This window comes from Dermacentor albipictus, chromosome 9 (assembly GCF_038994185.2).
Source record: "Dermacentor albipictus isolate Rhodes 1998 colony chromosome 9, USDA_Dalb.pri_finalv2, whole genome shotgun sequence".
Taxonomy (NCBI): Eukaryota; Metazoa; Arthropoda; class Arachnida; order Ixodida; family Ixodidae; genus Dermacentor; species Dermacentor albipictus.
In genome coordinates, this window is record NC_091829.1 from 3,464,110 (window position 1) to 3,485,603 (window position 21,494).

General features: G+C 46.5%; 1 protein-coding gene across 2 annotated transcripts in view; it reads right to left on the reverse strand.

Moving 5' to 3' along the window:
- Nucleotides 1-2,094: 2,094 nt before the first annotated feature.
- Nucleotides 2,095-21,494, reverse strand: part of LOC135909192 (metal cation symporter ZIP14-like) — a 187,507-nt gene continuing 168,107 nt past the window's right edge. For both annotated transcript variants that reach the window (XM_065441021.2, XM_065441020.2), the window contains one exon: nucleotides 2,095-7,813. In XM_065441021.2, coding sequence (XP_065297093.1) covers nucleotides 7,622-7,813 — 192 coding nt within the window. In that variant the 3' untranslated portion in view covers nucleotides 2,095-7,621. The remainder of the gene's footprint in view (nucleotides 7,814-21,494) is intronic.

A 21,494-nucleotide genomic window follows, 5' to 3' on the forward strand; every position in this document is an offset into this window, starting at 1 on the left:
ATGACGGAGTAATCAGCCCCTGTGTCCACTAAGGCGGTAACCGCGTGGCCGTCGAGAAGCACATCGAGGTCGGTGGTTCTTTGTCTGGCGTTGCAGTTAGGTCTTGGCGTTGGATCACGGCTGCGTCGTGTTGAACTGAAGCTCGAACGTCGCGTCGTCAAGTCGTCTTTCGTCGGTGTAGTCTTGGCTTGCTGACTTCGTCGGGACGGCGGCGTGTCGTCATTAGGTCGTCGAGATGGTTTCTTCGGCGTCTTCGTCGGCGGCGGAGGATCTTCGACAGTTCGACGGACAGCAACCGCACCTCCATCGGTTGCTGCTTTTAGTTTTCCGGATATGGGCTCGCTGACCGGCCCCGAGCTGGGCCAGTGTATTGTCGGCGCTGCGGTGACAGGTAGCGGCCTGGTGATGGTGAACGCGACGGTCGTCGAGAGCTCCACAGAGTAGCGGCGAGGTAGTCGGCGATATCGCGAGGGCGTTCACCTTGCTGCGGGCGCGGAGCGTTGACGGCGAAACCTCGCAGTCCCATTTCCCGGTATGGACATCGTCGGTAGACATGACCCGCTTCCCCGCAGTGGTAGCAGAGCGGGCGGTGGTCAGGAGCGCGCCAAACGTCGGTCTTCCTCGGGTAGCTCCGCTGGGCGACGGGTGGGCGCGCTGTCGGCGGCGGCGGCGGTGCTCGACGGAATTGCGGCGTTACAGGGCCCTGGCGCGGTCGCTGAGGTGGGCCTTGACGGCGTACGACGGCGGCGTAGGTCATCGCTTCGGGTTGGGGTTGCGGTAATTGAGGTTGCACCTCCGGAACTCCAAGCGACCGCTGAACCTCATCTTTGACGATGTCAGCGATCGAGGCCACTTGAGGCTGCGACGACGGGAAGATCTTCTGAAGCTCCTCTCGTACGACTGCCCTGATAGCCTCGCGCAGGTCTTCGGAGGCCAGTGATTGAACTCCGGCATAGTTTGTAGCGTTGGTGCGGCGGTCGAATTGCCGGTTTCGCATCTCGAGCGTCTTCTCGATGCTAGTGGCCTCGCGAAGAAACTCGTCGACAGTCTTCGGTGGGTTTCGTACCATACCGGCGAAAAGTTCCTCCTTAACACCACGCATTAGTAGCCGGACTTTCTTTTCCTCGGACATTTCCGGGTCGGCGTGGCGGAATAGGCGGCTCATTTCTTCTGTAAAAATCGCGGTGGTCTCGTTGGGCAGCTGCACTCGGGTTTCCAGTAGTGCTTGGGCTCGTTCTCGGCGTACGACGCTTGTGAATGTCTTCAGGAAGGCGCTTCAGAAAAGGTCCCAGGTCGTTAACGTGGCTTCTCTGTTCTCGAACCACGTCCTGGCAGCGTCTTCCAATGCGAAGAAGACATGTCGCAGTTTGTCGTCGCTGTTCCAGCTGTTAAATGCAGCGACCCTCTCGTACGTCTCGAGCCAGGTTTCCGGGTCCTCGAATGTTGAACCACGGAACGTGGGGGGCTCCCTGGGCTGCTGCAGCACGACGGGGGATGCTGGGGCTGCCATTGGGGAGGATTTGGTGGCAATCTTCCTGCTCGTCTCAGGTAGGAGTCCGTGCTCTGGGGGCAGTCCTTGCAGCCGGCGGCTAGCTCGCTGGTCTTGGGCGACGTTAGTTTTGTCCTTGGGCTTCGGACTTGGATCGCGGCTTTGCGGGGGCGTTCGGTACATGAACGCACAAGCACCTCCACCAGATGTCACGTGGTAGTGACGGTGAATAACACAGTAGCAATACTGTGAACGACAAAACTAACTTTTATTGGGCGAACCTGTGCCCTCAAAACAGGCTACACTTATAGCACAACGATAGCGGCAAACATGCTCGGCGATCGTCGAAAATCTGATCAGCGGGTCAAGCGCGTCGGCTTTTATAGATCAGTCGTCGAATGTTCCCGATTAACTGATGGGACCCGCGTGTCTTCCACAAAGTTCTACACCATTCGTGTCACGCGATGAAATCTGATAACACAAGGTTCGGCGACAACAGACACGCGGATAGAAGCGTCGATAACCTTCCAGAAAAGTCGGATACATGCAGGCGCGTCCCTCGCTCTGCGATTACAGTTGTTAAGCGGCGAAACGTGGTTGCCCGATAACGATAAGTACACGTGTCAATAGCATAGAATATATAAAATACAGAATTATGAAATATATATATATATATGTGTGTGTGTGTGTGTGTGTGTGTGTGTGTGTTAGGTCATGTACTAGTCCAATGTGTCTGCATGCCAGAAAATATGGAACCAGCCAAAATTTAAACTTAGTATGTCACAGAAGATGTGCATATAGCAGTCTCGATGCCTTTCATCACTTACACAGCTTTAAAATAATTGTCCATAAATAATTTACAAGGAGTTGACTGGGATCCCAATGTGGTGAATAAGCTATAAAACTCAAATTTTTATGCAATTCATAATACATATTTTACTAGTTGTTCCAGGTAAGTTGCCGCACTATTAATCTCTAGCATCAGTGTTAAACAAGGAATACCAGATTCAATGTACATCCAATTTTATCCGTAAAAGGTATTGGAACAACATGCAAATAACATTCCCCATACCTGCTCTCAATGGACAATCCTCTCTGGAGACTATTTGGACAAGCTTGGGACATCCTTGGGTATCCGGACAGCCTCGTGCAGACATCTTGGCGACTTCTCTGGATGCATTTATGCTGTCTGGGACACTATAACGTTACTTGATGAGGGCTGCGGAGCTAGTCATATCCATCGTCTTTTCCTGTGTTTTTGTTAACTATTGGCCTCCTTTCAGCTGTGGTGTTAAGGCCACCTTCTAGCCCTACACCACAGTTATCACATTTTATTAAAAGGAAAAGAGATGCTGGCACAATGATATGTCCAATTCTAGCATGCGATAATGCGTGAGAATGAGAGCCAAGCCACATTATCAGGGAAACGAAAGGAAACGCACCATCACGAGTGCTGCAAGCGTAGCATGCAAGACAACCTAAGTATGTTGGTTGATACCTTGTCAGCCAATTCTGCTTCGCTTATAACCTGTCAGCATGCTTGCTATTTTGCAGGCAGCTCAAGGTCATTCTGAGAGCTATCCACTTTATCGCTTACGTGACATTGCCACTGGTTTTCAAAAACGACTTCAAAACCTGCGAATTTTGTGTACATTTTAGCTAGCGGCAGTCTTGAACTAAACAAAACATTTCAGAGACTCAACAGTAATCTTCTCCTACCGCTTTACACAAAAGCAGCGCCTAAAATAGCTTTCAACAAACTGAAACACTCCCAACGAAGGTAGATACACATTTTAAAGCTTTCTTTGCCTACTTCCCCAACTTTAGAAGGATCGTGTGTCTAACTGCAAAAAGAACAAAGGAAAAAGAGACATTCCAGGAGCAGAGGAGCTCCCAGATCGGTTGGCACTGATGTCACCAGCCGGGTCGAACTAAACCAGCACCAGTGTGGAGGGAGGCGACAAGCCGAAGATGGGATGGGACAGGCAAGATATAAACGTTCCAGCTTGTCAGCAGCTTATGCCAAAAAGCTAAAGCTCGACATGGACAATCGTCCTCAATGATTTCTGTCTATTTTCAGAGATTCAACTCTTGGGTAAGGCAGAAAAGAAAGTGAGTCAAGTTTCACTACCCAATGACATCATAACTTGATGCACCAAGCTGCAGCTTGTATTACCATGGCCTATGAGATCGGGCTGCACATGACTGCGCGCATCACTCAATCTCAGAGGCCATGATATTAGTATCCTGCCAACTTTGTCACTCACTACCAGATCGTGCCAGTCTGTTTAAAACTTACGCATACAATAGCTCCAGCAATACCTAAACCACAGACAGTGGAGATCCCAACATCTTGTCGTCATATAGAAGGGGGCAGAGAAAACATGACTGTTTACGGCACCATCGCAACATAGTTACATGGCGTCGTTGCCTGAGTGTTCTTCATCTGCGTCTGACACACAGTATCATAATATTCGCAGCAATTTTGTGGACATACTATGATAACTTCAAAGCAAAATTATTATCATTGCAAGCCCAGCTCCTTTCAAGCACAAATGACAAAGATCTCTAGGAAAAAAGCTAAACTCTGCAAACCAGTAGTTGCACCACACAGCAAAGGCCTTGGAAAAATGGTTTTCAGCACTACAAGACATAGCATGGGGCAAACAGCCAAAAAGTAAAGCCAATAAAAAAATACACAATGATCAGAGTAATGCGCATGCATTAGATGTGACATAATGATCAGTGTAAAGCTAACTTTAGCAATGAGTTGAAAACAAAACAAGAATGTACGCACATGGCTACACTGTTACAAAAACAGGCATTATCATAGAACATCAATAGCAATAAGTCTTAATATCAAACAGCATGCTGACAAGTCAAGCTTCTTCAGTAACAAGCACATGAACCAATTAATGTGTCTCAAAATAACCACTGCCACCTATAATGTGCAAAAAAGCTGTGATGGAAGAAAGCAAAATTTGCAGCACATGCTGATTGGTTACAGCAGCAGATAAGAAAAAAATTCATTTTCCTTTTCAGTCAAAATTTCAAAATTCAGACATTTTACATTACTTAACTGTCTCATGCCCTTAGACAGGCAACAGTTGAGCCTCAAGAGAAGCCTGAGCGTATTACCAAGTGCCACACATGCAAGCAGCACAAGTTGGCCTTTCCACGAAGAATGGCACAAACTGCACATTTCTGAGAATGGTGGACTCACAGTGTATTGAAGAGCTGCTACACTGGCCATTCGGAGACATTTCTCTAACCTCCTTGAGAACAGCAAATCATCACACCAGGTCCGAACTTGACCAAGTAAAAAACAGCACAATAAACGCATGCCACCTGTTGCTACCTTAATTGTTAAGTACAGCCAATAAACAGATAAATAATGGTATAAATTAGTAATGTCTGGACCTAGGGTAGGGTTGTCAGTGACCACATTACACTAAGAATGATGAAGAGAAGTGAAAATGGCAAGGCTGTTTCTTGACTAGCTAAGTTTACTGTCTCTTCACATATCCAGTTTATAGACAGACATTTTCACAGCTTATAAACTTTCTGAAATTTCTGTACAGTGAAAAAAAAAAAGTAGATGTGTGTCTGTTTACAATGCAATAATAAAAGCAGTGAGTAATACTGAAAGTGACACGATTGTGTCAAAGCATTCAGCCAGCATTCCAAGTGAGACACCACATGCAGATGGCCGAAGAGGTGCAGAAAGAAAGCTCCACAAGGCCAGAGATGCCCTGAAGTCAGGAGCATCCTGATGTAGGCTGGTTGGTTTGACATGCTTTAAGAAGGTAACAGGCACCCACAATAGCACAGCCACGACCTCAAAGTACACAAATTGGTCTGTTACTTTCTGCCAAAAAGCAGGAGTTTCCAGTCGTGGCTGCAGTTTTTTTTCGGGAGGGGACATTAGCAGTATGGGACAGCCTCCATGGGGCCATGCTGTGGAACATGTTCTGGTGCTCAAGATAACAATGTTTACACATGATTTTACAAGAGCAATCGGGAAACTGAAACTATAGAAAGCATTGTACAAGTGGTGAGCTGGGCAAAATCAACTTACTATGCACATCATCAACTACAAAAGTTTGAACATTATTGTGCAACACAAAGCTTTTGGGAAGTGTTGCAGTCAACCACACATACGGTTTGGTTTTGGCTCCATGACAAATTTCAAGGGGCGGTCACAGTGAATATGACACCTCATAAGCACTCTGTGTTCCTCCAATGCAGTACGAGTCTAATTTAAATAAAGCATGGATGCACAAAATTATCAAAGAATAAACAGCAAAGATTTTAAGTACTAAAAAATAATGATTCAGCTACATAAATTTCCATGAGACAAACATTCCTGTCCTGCCTACAGATAGTCACACATGTCAATATTCCCAATATGTTTAGAAAACGTGGGGTCACCTAAGTCGGCTATAATGAAGGCAAGGAAATATGTACTATGTGGTACCAGCAAGCCGCAGCTTGTTAGTGTCACTCCTCTTTCCTAACCAGATATGACAGTATGCACACCCAAAGGTTCTTCCACAAAACACTTGCACAAAAAGGGGTGCACATTGCCTCACAACACCCCAAAGCATTTTAGACGATGGAAGCATGCAAAGATTGCTTTCACATAATTTTCACCTACTGGAATCTTGAGCAGCACCCATTTCATGTCACAGGATGCCGCCGGTGACAGTACTGGTGGCATCTGGTTACTGCTCTTGCAGATGAAATGTACCTTATAAAACTGAATGAAGTGGCTTTGATGCTGACAACCAAAAGGAGATAAAACCTGGACAGCAGGTTTGCATTTAGTAGGCATGTACTCTTGACAGGTTTTATTTGTATTTTTGTAGAGACAGTTTGATTTTGCCCTTAATGCATGGTTACAGCAACATCTAAGAAGCAGTTTTTCTTTTTGCTTGAAGCCAAAAATTGCAACTTATTTGCACTATCACTAAGCAATTACACACTAATGTGCTGGTGAAGGGAAAAACTTGCTTGTTTTTATCGATATGAAGCACTATAATCTAAAATGCAACATAGTCTCACTTGCCAGTCCCTTTGATAAGTGCCTTATTGTTCACACAACAGGCACATAGACGAAAAACAGTAGCACAGTGATGCAGCCATCCCCAGCTGATGCCCTGGCACGGTCAACACTCAGTGGCTGTGCAGGTAAGACCAGCCGAGTGTGAGCCCTTATGGTGCGCTTTAGCACAATTATGCAATCAGCAGTGTAAGCAACAGCTGATGTGCTCCACAGCACAACTATGTCACAAGATGTTTTTAAAAGCACATATCGGCATACACTTACAAAGTAGGTAAACTTTCCATGCAGTTATTCCATGTTCACTAATGCCAGTTTTAACGGTGGTATAATATGGCCATGAAAATCACAAATCTATGTGAAACTGAACTCGAGTTCGTATGTAGTGAAAATGTCAGTAAACATAGTCGTATAAGGTAAAGGTGGTTATTTGTATTAACTTTTCACGACACTCAAAAATGCAAATGTAGAAGCATATTCTGTGCTTCCATGTAATTTTGCATTGTAGAATCTCAAAAATTGAACATGCCGTGCCCATGTTTTAAGTGCGAGCATTTGTGATGTAGAAAAACTCAGCCTGTCAGAAAATTCAGAGAAAAGGCGTCATGTAAAAGCACAAAGCAAATGCACAAATGCAACAGCACAGCTGGTTCGTGGATGCTTACTGCAGTACTGCTTGACCTGCCACAGATCAGGTAAACACCACGCGGTCATATTCAAACATTTTGAAGCCTCTTCCATGTTGCCTGCAGTTATGGAACTTTCTTATTTTAACCTTACTGGCGAGCTTTTCTCATTATTAAGCCTTAAATCAGCAAGAACTTCGACAATGCAAAAGTGCCAACGTGCAAAAGGTGACACTGTAGGTCATGTCAACTCATCTAATTAATGTCCAAGTAGGAAGTGGGCTCCCCAAATAAGCTAACCACACTCGAAAAAAATTGTTGCTGAGCTGGTTTGTACATTGTGAGCCATGCAGGAAATTTACACATCTTTTTCACCTCTCTATTTCCCTTTTTGTCCAGCTGGATGGTGTTGTGTCGAGGCAGAGTCTAAGTGGTGCCTGCGGCTCACATGCCTAGGCCTCCAAAGACAGCCCTGGCATCATCGTGTGCTCCCCCAAACGAGGCTGCAGCCACACTCACTCCGGGTGGCAGACTCGAGAAGTATTCAAAGTTGATCTTCTCGCTATACTTGGCCATCAGGAAGAGCAGCGCCACCCCCATGCCGATCCCTACATTCTGGAGCAGGAACAGTTTCACCTGAAACACAGGGAGAAAGCAGGCACCTCGTTTCCACTGTGTCCATCAACATTCAACATCCATCAACATCATGCACCTCTTACTTGAAATGATAAAACTCATACTGCATAATGCAATGGAGTCAAGAACCTGTGTCTAAACATATCTAGGCAACAGCAAGTCTGCCTAATAAATAATTGTTGCGAGGCAGAAACAAGCACAAGTGCTGTTTATGAATGCAGGCACGAACACAGACGGCTCAAGCAGACATCTTAAAACATGGCAACCGAAGTACTTGTAGCAACAACACACACTTCAGCCTCATTGTCGTTGGTTTGCCCGTCCTAGTCCTTTTTCTCGTGGCACTAATTATATATGAAGGTGACATATGGCAGAACAATGTCCCAGTTCCAATGGTCTGCAGAAATGTGCATGACCAACATATCAGTAAGTGATCAATTAGGTTTGTTCTGTAAGTCGTTCTGTTCTGTCATTCTGTTTGTGGGTGATGAGCTGTGGCTACTTGATGCTCAGTAGAGCATGAGCAGAGGATGTCGTCATGGGCCTTAGACCAGAAGCAATGTCTGCAATACACGATGAGCTGTCATGGAGCGTCATGGTGTAAGAGGATGTTGTGCAGGAGAAATATTCACTATGTCTGTGGTATGACTGGCCTGCAGGGCTCGAGTAATGGCATAGCATATGGTGTGGCAACAGCAATCCATTTGTAGTCAGTTGTTCACATCAGGAAAGGGCCAAACAGGTCGAGGCCCATACAAAATAAAGGTTCTGTAAGAATATCAAGGGGATAAAGAAGCCCTGCTGAAGACAGCAAGTTGTATCTATAAAGGGCTCCATCAAGAATACAGAAAAGGCAAAGGGAAGGATCAGGAGTAACCGTTCCTAAACAATCAACTATAGTGCGCAGAACAGGATCACAGCACTGTTTGTCGGCAATGTGAAGGAACTTGGAGATACCTTTGCAATTTTTTAATAATCGTGCAACTGTTGAGCGCACAGCATGCCAGCAGCCTTATAGAAGGGAGGGGCACTCTTGAAGTGAATGTCGCAGCCGAATACATGCGAACTAGAAGTTGCTTTGCGTGGCCGTGCATACTGTCATTGATTCTACCGACCCTCACCGCTACAAGGCCGCGGACAGACACACCATGCAGTCGACGCTCATGTGATGTCATGAAAAAATTGCATGGGTGGACATTATGCAGAGGTCAGAGTCAATGGCTGCGGTGTCCGGAGGGTTCACAGGATGGTGGGACATGCAGTCAGCTTCCTGATGCAGGGATGGAAGTGGCCAAGGAAGTTTTAGAGCAGCTCGGGGAACAGCAAATTTGGCACTTTGGAGCATGTACATAGCATGAATTATCTGCTTTGAAGCAGTAAATAGGAGTTTTGGAGTATCTTGGCAAAGGTCAACATGAGTGAAATACAGGCAGATGAAGGAACGGTGTTCTTTGACTTTGCAGAACACTATAAGGTTACGACAAATCAGTTCTGCAAAAGCCTGCAAGGCGAACAAAATTCATGACAGGAAAAAATTGTCATCCACCAGACTGTAGCATGAAAATACAAAGGGAGCCAATACAAGTTTCTTAGGAACCCCTATTAAGTTACGTACCGGATGTGCCAACTAAATGTGGCCAAGAAATAAGTAGCCAAGGGCTACCTGCGAACAGTGCCCTTTCTATGTTAGTGACCTTTTGTCAATGCTAGTAGAGTTTCTTTTTCCCTTATTAACAAGCTTAATTAATAAGTTTAATGAGCTAACATTTATTACCTTACTTGATCAATAAGGTGCCAATGCAAAGGTTGAGGAATACGTTGAGAAATCACCGATAGCAGCATATATAGAAACCTGGGACTTGTGTGGTCCTTTTTTACGATAAGAACAAAAGCAAACAACAAACAAGAAAAAGCTTTCGAAATTTTGTAAACATCCATGTGACAACACATCCCCACACCAGTAATATAGGCGGTGTCAGACGTAAACGTCATCGCCTAGCACATTAGGTAGTCGGGCCTCGCGTGCTCGCGGTGGTGCGATGCCGTTTGCGTCGCATTCCTGACGGCTCCATGTCCCTCTCCTCCCTGCACAGGATGGCAGCGGGTCATAAAACACTTAGATTCCTCTGATGCGGAGCAGAATCAAACCCACGTCACAAGGGTTCACAAGCACAGAGCAATCCGATGCATTTGAAGGCTGTGCCATGAATGCACTGGGTATGTTCCACCCTTCAATGAACCTCCGGCAAAATTGTGTCACTAAGTATGTACCAGTGAGTGTGCGGCAGGCAAGGCAGGGTGTCTACCAAGTTGACATTTCCAAATTCCCTGAGTTTTCCAGGTTTTCCCTGAGTGCTTTTGCAAAATTCCCTGAGTGATGCAGAACTATGTTTTATGCCAAGTCGCGCTGAAACCATATCGCCCTATGCTGTCACTCTCTAGTAAGCATATGAAACAAATTTTAAAGAAAACCGACCTAATCCAATTTGAATACTAAAGTAGTGTTTATGTTATTAAAAAAAAAGAATATAAGGGAGGGGTAATTAAAATGCACAGCAAATAAAATGTCTTCGGAAAAATTTTCAAATCGAGTTGTACATTCTCTAGTACAAATAGAAAGGAGATGCATACAGAAGCAAATATTTTCGAATATGAGCTATTTCTATCAACTGATAGCATGCTCAGTGTCATGCAACTGTCCTGACATACTCTCCGCTCGCGCAAGACGCCTCAGTGTTGTGTTTCACTGCTTTAAAGAGTTTATGTTGGTTTGGATGAGGGACACCTGCATCTCAGCATCAGCCAACAATGTGTTTTTTGAGCGCAGGCTCCTTCAAAGAAGCGGTCGCATACTTAAATCCCCGTTCATTCCTCAGTGTGTCGATCCTTTCTGTTCTCGTCCTCCTTTCACCGCGCGTTCGCCCCACGGACCATTTGAAGAATACTCTTGGTCAATTTACAGTCAACGTCCAATTTTTCGGACCTCCTAGGGGCCGCGAAAACTTCCGAAAAATCAGGCAGTCCGAAAAAATAAATTCATGTCTTTTACTGCCCTTAAGGGCTAAAATCGACACCTGTACGTCTGAAAAAGCTCTGAATGCCTGTCAGTGCACTTATTAGGCATATCGGTGCTCCTACTGTGACAGGTGAGGGCGGGTGCACACGTGTAAAATTAAGGAATACATACAGTGTCCCGCGACAATTGCCCCTTCCTACGCTTGTTACGCTTCACCGCGTTACACGACAGTATTGAGGCAAAGCAGACTTTCGGGAAAGAGCATTATGCAATGCGCCGTGCTTTCCGAGCTTCGAAGACAAAAGTATTGCTGTCAGCGGAGAAATGAAGAAACACGGCACCGAACGACACGAAGCTTAACAGCGAACGTCGAAGCAGCTAGGCCTAGCGTTGCCGCAGTGGTGGCTACGGCTGCCAGCGGATCTGCGTGCGAGAGCACCGGTTCGAGGCGGCGAGATAATCAAAACAGCAGCGGTGGTGGTTTTCATTAATGGCGTCTCGGACCTGCGATCACGCAAGACGTTTAGAAAATCGGACGACGAAGAGTTCTTGCGTCTGAAATTTCAGACGTTATGATACATTGACTCTTTGGGGTACGTGGTGGTGCCGCGAAGCCGTCCGAGATCTCGGGAATCCGGAAAGTCGGTCGTTGACTGTACACTGGCAACTCCTAAGGCCGACGACGATTCGTTACGAGTCCTGTCTGTTTCTTGAGCCAGCATTACCGCGACTTTTGACCCTCTAAAAAAATTACACCTAATTTTCCCTGATAGAAGCACAAATTCCCCGAGTTTTCCCTGAGTTTTTCCTCACTACTCAAAATCCCTGAGAATTCCCGGTTTTCCCGGTTTTCCCGGTTGGTAGACACCCTGCAAGGAAACAATTCCCAGCATTCGCAGGCACTGGCATGCCACGCTGCTCGTCCTGGAGGCCACTCGTGGACTTCTTGACAGTGCCACCAAATGGCAATGCACGTCCAAAAAGAAAGTTCTGTTTATCAGAAATTTCATTTAAGTAAACGGCAAAAAAAATTTCAAAAGCAATTATTTATTTGAAAAGCTTCAAGTGTTTTAATTTTATTGCAATGAACAAACTTGCATTCTTATGCTGTGCTTCGCATATCATTTCTTGCACCTAAGCCGTTTAAAACTATTTCGATGTATGACAATGCATCGAGCATGGTCATGAATCGGCCTTAACAGTTCGTTACTTACCCCACGCAGCATGCATGCTGTGCCAGATATCTACGTAATGTGTTACAGGCCATCGCATTAGCCTCTTGCTGATCCTGGCAGGGGACGTTGAGCTGAACCATGGACCCAATAGCACCCAAGATGAACCCACTACGTAGGATACCATTTTGAACACATTATCCCGTCTGGAACTCTCTTAACACTCTAACTTTGCGAGTGGAATTACTGGAAAAAGTTGTATAACAGCAACAAATCACGAGACCCACCCTTAGTTTCGTCTGCTAAAACCTAGATTGCAAAGCTGTCTGCGAGCTCAAAGCACTCACCGAAAAATGCGTTAATACAGAAAACCACATGTGCTGATCAAACCTTCTTTTTTTATTGCGGAACCAAAGATCTACACAGCGAGACATAAGCTCAATTTGAAGCACAAATAGCTTCCTTTTGCTCACAGCATCTTGGAATTACAATTGAGTATGTGGACATACAATGAGAGCACGGGTTCGGTGAATACAAAGTCACTAAGAAACTGCCTGTTACCGTAAAGCTCGCATGATTTAAAGACGAAAAACAGAGATGGAAGCGGCCAAGGGAGTTTTGGAGCAGCTCTGAGAGAAGCAAATTTGGCACATCGGAGCAGGAGTGCAGCAGGAATTGTTAGTTTTAGAGCGTACTAGTTAAGGCACAATATGAGTGAAATACAGAAAAATAAAGAAAAGTTATTTATATACTATTATATTGTTATACGTCTTTATGTGACTTTGCAGAACACTATGTATTAGGTTAAGGTAAATAAGTTCTGCGGAAGCCCGCAAGATGAAGGAAAGTTCACTAAAGGAAAAAAAAAATGTCATAGGCCTGAAAAAGGAAACCAATTTGCATTCCTTGGAAAACACTATTAGGTTAAATACCGGACGTGCCAACTAAATGTGGCCAAAAAAAAAAAATAGCCAAGAGATTTATGAGAACAGCACCTATCATATAAGTTGATAGGCTTTTGTTAACGCTAGTCAATAGTTCTTTTTCCTTCATTGCGCACAGTCAACTATTATTTAAGTTTAATTAGCTAACATTAATTACCTCTGTAATGACTAAGATAGCACAAGCGTTACTGCGGCCGCATGGTTCCTGAAGTGAGGAAGACAAATACCAAAGGGTCGGTGTCACTGCTTTTGCTCGTGCTTGCGCTTGGCTGGAACTGCTTGGCAGCTCTCTGCACTGGACCAGACATGACTGGGATTCCCGCAAACCGTCAATAAACCTCACAGCATTTGGTGGAAGTGCGGTCCTATAATGTCTCACCCTGGAACTCCGGAGCCCTACTCTGCCCACCGCTACTGCCAAGACCATGCCAGACGATGCCGGTGAGCAATCCACTTCGTTTACTGGACCAGTCACCTGCGGTGCCATTTGTCAACGAGACCCAGCTGTGTTCAGTGGCACTGCTGCTACTGACATCAATGACTGGCTTACGTCGTACGAATGGGTGAGCAACCCCAACAAATGGGACGATCTGGGAAAGCTCACCAATGTTACTTTTTATCCTGTTTTTTTTTATGTTGCGGATGTTGCCAACCTCTGATTCCAAAACCATGAGGCCACTATCACTACATGGAATTACTTTAAGACTGCTTTCATGGAGATATTTGGCCATCCGGCCATGCGAATGCTTCACGCTGAACACCACCTCCACCAACGAGCACAATGGCCAGGCGAGAATTTCACTAGTGATATCAAGGACGCCATTGATCTCCACAACCGAATAAGCCGAACGATGACTGAGGAAGAAAAAAAAATTAAATTATGGGGTTTTTATGTGCCAAAACCCCTTTCTGATTATGAGGCACGCCGTAGTGGGGGACTTCGGAAATTTCGACCACCTGGGGTTCTTTAACGTGCACCTAAATCTATGTACACGGGTGTTTTCGCATTTCACCCCCATCGAAACGCGGCCGCCGTGGCCGGGATTCGATCCCGCGACCTCGTGCTCAGCAGCCTAAGATGACTGAGGAAGAGAAGATTAAACAAATTCTCAAGGGCATTGAAGATGACACTTTTCAAATGCTCCTGGTTATGAGTCCGACTACATGTACCGCTGCAGCCGTAGTCACCTACTGCCAAAGCTTCGCCGAATTACGCTGGCAACGAGCGCTTGCCTGCCAAACTTTGGCAAACGCTTTCAATGATTATTTTGTACACAGAGACGTTGACCTCAATCATCCCATGCCGCACTATGTGCACATTACTTGGAACGCAAACACAATATTTTTTCAGCCACTCATGCCTTCGGATGTATGTTCTGTGTACCTAAGACTCAAGACATCTCGCAGCTGCGATGCCGATGGTCTTCAGATTCTACCTATAAAATTTGTTATATATGATATTGCCCCTATTTTGACACATATTTATAATTTGTGCATTTCCACAGGCGTATTTCCAGAAAATATGAAGGTTGCTAAGGTAGTAGTATTATTTAAAAAGGGTAATAAATTGGATATAAAAAATTATCGGCCGATCTCGATCCTCCCTGTTTTTTCAAAAGGTCTTGAAAAAATTATTCTAGGTCAGTTGTCTTCGTTCTGTGAAAAGTACAAGATAATTTCAAATGCTCAATACGGTTTCCGTAAAAACAGGTCGACAGAATTAGCTCTTCTCGATCAAAAGGAATTTATATTGCAGAACTTCGAACATAAGCTATTAACAATAGGCATATTTGTCGACTTTACACAGGCGTTTGATCATATTATTCACAATATATTATTCTACAAACTAGAGAAATATGGGATTAGAGGCACTGCACTTCAATTATTAAAATCTTATCTTAATAACAGACGCCAGTTTGTTTCTGTAGGCCACAATACATCGGTAACCAAAGAAATACTTTGTGGCGTCCCACAGGGTAGCATTTTGGGCCCGTTGCTGTTTAACTAATATGCTAACGATATTACTTCCATCTACGAAAAGGCGAAATTTATCATTTACGCAGATGATACAAGTGTTTTCATCTCGTCCGGTTCTTGTACCAATTTAATTAGTATGGCAAATGACTTCTTGCGCAGCCTATCCTATTGGTCCACTGAGAACTGTCTAAATGTAAATACGGCGAAAACAAAGGCCGTAATTTTTCATACCAAAGGCATGAGTCTTCTTCCTCCAGATCTAACATTAGCGTATAGATCCACAAATATAGAACTCACTCTTTCTGCAAAGGTGTTAGGGGTACACTTCACGAGTACCTGCAAAGGTGTTAAAGGTGTCACGAGTACCTGCAAAGGTGTTAGGGTACACTTCACTGCATGACGAGTTGCGATGCGGGGCACGCCACCGCATCGCAACTCGTCATGCAGACGCCCTTTTTTCATCTGCTGCAGGCAATCTGGATATGGGGCCCCGCCACTTCATGCTCCAACACCGAAAGCTCAGGCTTTTTTGGGCCACACGACGTCAACGAAATTGCTTGGCTGCCAGCTGGCGACGACTACATCGACAACGACCACATCGACCTGCATCCGCTGCTTCCAGCGGTGGACCAGTCTGCCATCTGGCAACCTGGCACAAGCGCGGGAATCCGGCACCTACATAAGCCGCTGTACCACTGGAGTCATTTGGGGCACGCCACCGCATCGCAACTCGTCATGCAGACGCCCTTTTTTCATCTGCTGCAGGTTAGTTATCTTCCCTATGCCACGTACTGTCGCTCTAGCAACCCATTTCTGCTAGCGGTGTCGTGCCCCAAAGACGCCATCGAGTGCTGCCAAAGGATGCTGTGTATCGCTTGCTTCCACTTGCTCAACGCCCACCTTATTTCTCTTCTCCTTGTTTTATCTGGTGATGTCGAACTAAACCCAGGCCCTAACGGAAACGATGCTCCGCCGTCTTTGGAAACAATTTACCAAGCCATATCTCGTATCGAATCCGCTCAGAGCACCGTACTTGCCGAGCCTGCCTTGATCCGGTCCGCACAAACGAACATTGAAGACTCGGTGCATCGTCTTTCAGCGCGCGTCGAAATACTCGAAAAAACTATCGAAACGCACCCAGAAAAAGCAGCTGCATCCGTAACAAACACCGACTTGGCCCAGCTTGCTTCAGACGTTAAAGCACTGACAAACAAGTGCGACGACGCTGAAAACCGCTTGCGACGCACTAACATATTGTTCCTCGGACTTCAGGACGAACTCGGCAAAAGCTGGGACCAGTCTGAGGCCCACATTACTTCCTTCTGTTCCGAACACCTAGGTATTTCAATTGGTAGCCAAGATATTGAACGTGCACACCGCCTAGGTCGTTTCCAGTTAGGTAAAAACCGCCCAATAATAGTTAAGCTTGCACACTTCTAAGATAAATCAAGAATTCTAATTGCAGGACAGAAACTTAAAGAAACCCCATTTTCAGTTCGTGAGGATTACTCGGCTAAAGTTCGGCTAGCCCGGAAAAAGCTTTTTTCTTATGCCCAACAAACTAACGCTTCATTTAAGATCCGCTTTGATAAGTTGGTTATCGGCAGAAAACTTTTCACTTACAACGCCGAGACAGATGCCGTTGTAGAACTTCATTCATAGACAAGAACGGCACCGAGAGCGGCGCTGCTGCGCCGGCGTTGAGAGCGCCGCATGCGGAGCAAAATTCTATTAGCCGGTGGTACCCCTCCCCCATCTCTCGTTCGCGCCGCCTTGATTTCCTCCTGCACTGCGCGTGTTTGGGCACGTTTCGTGCCGCGCGCGGTGTGTGCGCGTGGACATTTCCTTCGAAGGGCGGTGTATAGTCTGTTTCACATTTAGGGGAAAACTCGAAGCGCATTGCATCGCGATGCGGCGAGCGCTTGAGTCAGGCGGCGGCAGCAGCTCGCGCAGATGCTCGAGGGGCGGGATCTTGAACGGCGTCGTCTGCTACGGCGGCGCGCGCTGGCCGCATTGTCGAGAAACGTTCTACTGTCAGGTGCAGGGCGCCGATCACATCGTTACTGCGTGAAATGAGCCGATATTCTTTGCTAAGCGTTGCGCGACGCCCACTGATACGCCTAGAATGTAAGTTCATCGCTGCATGGCAGTCATAGACGGCGTACTGATTCCATACATTCTTGACGGCCCGTTTCTCGAAGGCGACTATATATTCTAACGGGATAGGACGCCGATCCACACTGCTCGTGCTGTGCAAGAACTGCTAGAAGAGCGCGCAGTCACTCTCTTGGAGCGGCCGCCTCAATCCCCGGGCGCCAACATCATTTAAAATGTCTGGGGCTCGTTGAAAGTATCGCTGGCGCAACATCCCCTCTATCAGTCGCCCGAGGATAGGCTTCGATCCACCATCGTCAGCGACTGAGACGTGCAGCGAATGAACACATCCCTGATCAAGTCATTCTACACTTCACTGCCTTCCAGGATGAGCGCTGTCATCGCTGCCGCTGGGGACATGACGAGATACTAACTGAAGTTCCGAGCGTGACGTGTCCAATTCCCCACTGGCGGGCAGGGTCTGTCTGGTGTAGCGAATGATTGTCGAGAAAAATCACTTCCAGCTCATTGTCTGAACCTAAAACGTTCATTTAATCGTGTCCGTTTGTTTCACCGTGTTCGACTCCCATTGTTGAGTGCTTTGTTTTCCTTTCGAGTCAAACAAAGACTGAGCACGTTGCGCGCACATCTTGGTGCGTTTTGTCGCTGCTCATTACGGTAGCGCACACAGTAAAGAAATATACGTGCACACGCTCAGTACTCCGGCCTTCCGAAAGAACAAATGAACCATGTTGTCAAAAGAAGTTTGTGGAACTCCATTATCGCCAATGAAGGATCAGAGTGTGGCGACGCACAACGTTTAGTAAAGAATATCAGCTCAGTTCCCGCAGTACCGATGAAATCGGTGCACTGCCCCTGACAGTACCACGCTTCCCGAAAATGCGGCCAGCGCGCGCCGCCGTAGCAGACGACGCAGATAACGACACTGCCCCTCAAGCGCGCGCGCCTGCTCGAGCTGCTGCCGCCGCACGACTCCATTGCTTGCCGCATCGCGACGCAATACGTTCCGAGTTTTCCCCCTAGTGTGAAACAAACTGCACACGCTATATTTGCCTTTAAGAAGATCGGTACGCTTGACGATTATTTTTATGGCTGCAATGCGGCGAAAGGGCAGCGTCTGCTTAACCATGTAAGGGACGCTGAGCAGGTAATTGGAAACGACATCGTATGTGCCGCCGGAAAAATCGTCAGCACATACGATGCGGCACATACATACGGCACCTACGAGCTAAACTCATTTTTGCAGTTTCTCACATTATGTTTGCTACAAATCCGTGTTGTATCTGATGGCGACAACGGATTTCTATCGACACTGTGCGGAAATAAACAAGATATATCGCTGCATAGCACAAGTACGACATGCGCACACAACTTTAACTAGTACGTCTCCTACAATATGGAATAGAGGCAGCAATGTAGACAGCTTGGCCATTTTTTAACAGTACTCAAGAGACGGAAGTTGAAAGTATTATTAATCATTCCTGCTTCAACAATGCCGGCGCGACCAAGACGCGGGTGTGTATCGTCCAGTAACCCGATCGATCGGTGCAGTGGTGAAGCGGGAATGAACTCCGGTCATGTTCAATGCATCATGCACATATTCGATTTCTCGGCACGCGTGAACTTCGGCGACTGCTAGCGCATACAACAGACGTGGTTTCCATTCTTGGGCAGCGCACACACAAACGAAACACGAGAAAGAAGACAGGACAAGCGCTCGTTGAACTTAAAGTTTTTATATGAATAAAAGGATTATGTACCGAGTAATTATTAATTTCACGTGGGTTACATATAGAAACCGTCATACACTCAGGAGTGATCAATGAACGAGCTCGCTTCGTTTGCCAGATGTTTACTTCGCTCGGCGCACCGCAGTAATCCATGTCTGTCGTCTGCTTCTTTCGTACCATTTTCTTGTGAATCGGCAGAATTTCACTGGTGGCATCAACCTTTTCATGTTTACATTGCTGTCATGACAGTTAACAACACAATAATAATTTCCGGTCATCCGAAGAGGCGCCGTCGCAAACATGAGACGTTTCGCGCGCAGCGCGAACTGAACGCGGGCGCGACCGCGAAGGGAAGCGGCGACGGAAACCACCGTTGGAGATGAAATCGTGCCGCCAGGGGAGAAACGAGCGCTGGCGTCTAGGATGAAATAGAGTTACTGTATATGCTACCACAGGTAGCAGAGTTGCGCGTAGGTCCGCCATCTTGCCTGGCAAGCAACCATATCTATGCGGCGAAGCTGCACTCTGTTCTTGCAGGCGACATGCCTACCGTATCGTCGATCGACCGTGGACGCTTTTGCATCGCTTGTGGACTGATTTTCCGCCTAATCGCAAACAAAGTGCATCGAAACAGCTGACTGAATAAGATCGTCAAGAAAAGGCGCCGAGATCGGTCCCCACCGAAGCTTATGCCAAGCGTATCCGCCGAGTCCGTCTGCACGCTCTCGGCGCGTTTAGGCTCAGGAATCAAGAAGTCTAACAAGGATAAATCACCATATTTCAGCTTTCGCATCAGTGTCCTTAAATAAACACAAGTAGCATGAGCGCACAAACAGCACAAGTAGCGATGAGCGCCGATGTGACGCGTCATGAACACATATGTGCTGTCGCCGAAGGATCACAGTCCTAGCCTGCGCTTCTCTGACGAAGATATATGAATAGACAGACGTGTCGACTGAAAGGCATCACTGAACTAAGAAAACGTTGCCGATCCTTCGCGTGAAGAACAACAAACGGCTATCCAAATCGGTAGTAACAGCCCATACAGCGTCCCGGGTCGGCGGTTCATTTAGGACTTTAAAATGCCAATCGCAAGTGAAAATCGGTGTTGTGGCACTTCCGAGCAAGCTACTGAATATGAACAGCAAAATTTTCCTTGTGGTACAGGCGTGAGCTTTAGTTGCTGGGCGATAGCGCATCTACCATGGCTGAGCGAGACTTATCTCTGTGAAACTAAAACTGCTTCTTAGTCCTTGACGTAGAAAATCATGCGCCGACGTTCTGCTTCTGGCGTGGCGTAGTGGTAAAGTATCGGGCTTGGGATTTGCAGGTCCCGCGTTCGAATCCTCGTCGGAGCTTGCTTTCTTTTTTCGTTTTTTTATTGCGCCAAAATGCTGTGTTTCTTTCTGTTCTCAAAAATATATATACGGTGTCCAGGCACCGCGTATTTAACGTGCTAAAGCTGTTTTTCGCACCAGTACCCAGTGCCTCCCAGTACGCCGCACCTGCCCAGCATTCAGCTCGCGGCACTGGGCCCATAATCCGGCGCTGCACTGGATACTGGGTTTTGCAATTGGCATAAATGCTTATGTGCCAAAGCTCTCAACGTGTAGGTAGTCTTAAATATTACTGGTGAATCAATGACCAACCATTAGTATTTCGACTCTGGTACCCCATTAAATTTGCTGTAGAAACGTACCCACCTACTAGCAGGCACTGGATATCAGCCACACCTTAAAGTGCCATTTCATTATGTGCCTTTTCACTGCAAGGATTCGAAAAGTAACGTTCTGTGGGAGTGTAGTGAAAGTTTTTCTCTCACAGGATTGACATAGCTACAATATGGGTAATATTGCAAAACACAGTAAAGGCCCTTACCGTATGGTAAATAACGACATTAATTCCTCTTGCATCCTGCTTCACATAAGCAGTAGTAGATGAAATATCTTTACTTAGTTGTGTAACCTCTTTTATGTTCAGAAACAGCAACCAAAGCTGTGCATTATCCTGAAAATGTGAGCTGACTTTTTTATGACAGTTCTGTGAAAGCAGTGTGGTGCATGGGTTTGAATGGGATCGAATAAAAAGCTTTTCCGCTTTCAGAGCGATTCGTGCAGACGGAAGCAGAGCATCCGGTCATTATATCATTCCGATGGGACTGCGCGGACACTGCGATGAACCAACTGTGAGATGCGCTGCGCACGTTGTGTTGTTGCTCCGCAGCTAGCGCGCACGCGAACAGCGAACGCCAAGATCGGCCGGATTCGCTTTGAATTTGACTTGTGTCAATCCAGTTCGCTGCAGCGGCGGCGTCGGGAAATACAAAAATTGGCCCGGGCATCTGCTTCTCTGCAATGCACGGTTGCTTGACTACCACGTGATGACGCTCTGCCAATAGGGGCGCTAGCGGCGGGATAAAACAGACGCGCAACTCTGCTACCTGCGGTAGCATATACAGTAACTACCTGCGGTAGCATATACAGTAACTCTAGGATGAAACTTGGCGTGCGGTCGTCTATAGCGGTTAACGCGGGTGCCGTGCGACACTTCCCTGCCGCAGGTCCAGCTGTCAGAATGCCTGCGCACAGCTAAAACTAACAAAATTTCTGTCCTACTGACAAATATAAGAAGCTACCTGCCAAAAAAAGAAACAGTTGAGGCCGTCCTCGAAGACCATAGAACTGACATCGCTTTATTTACTGAATCTTGGCTAACACCTGATATTAA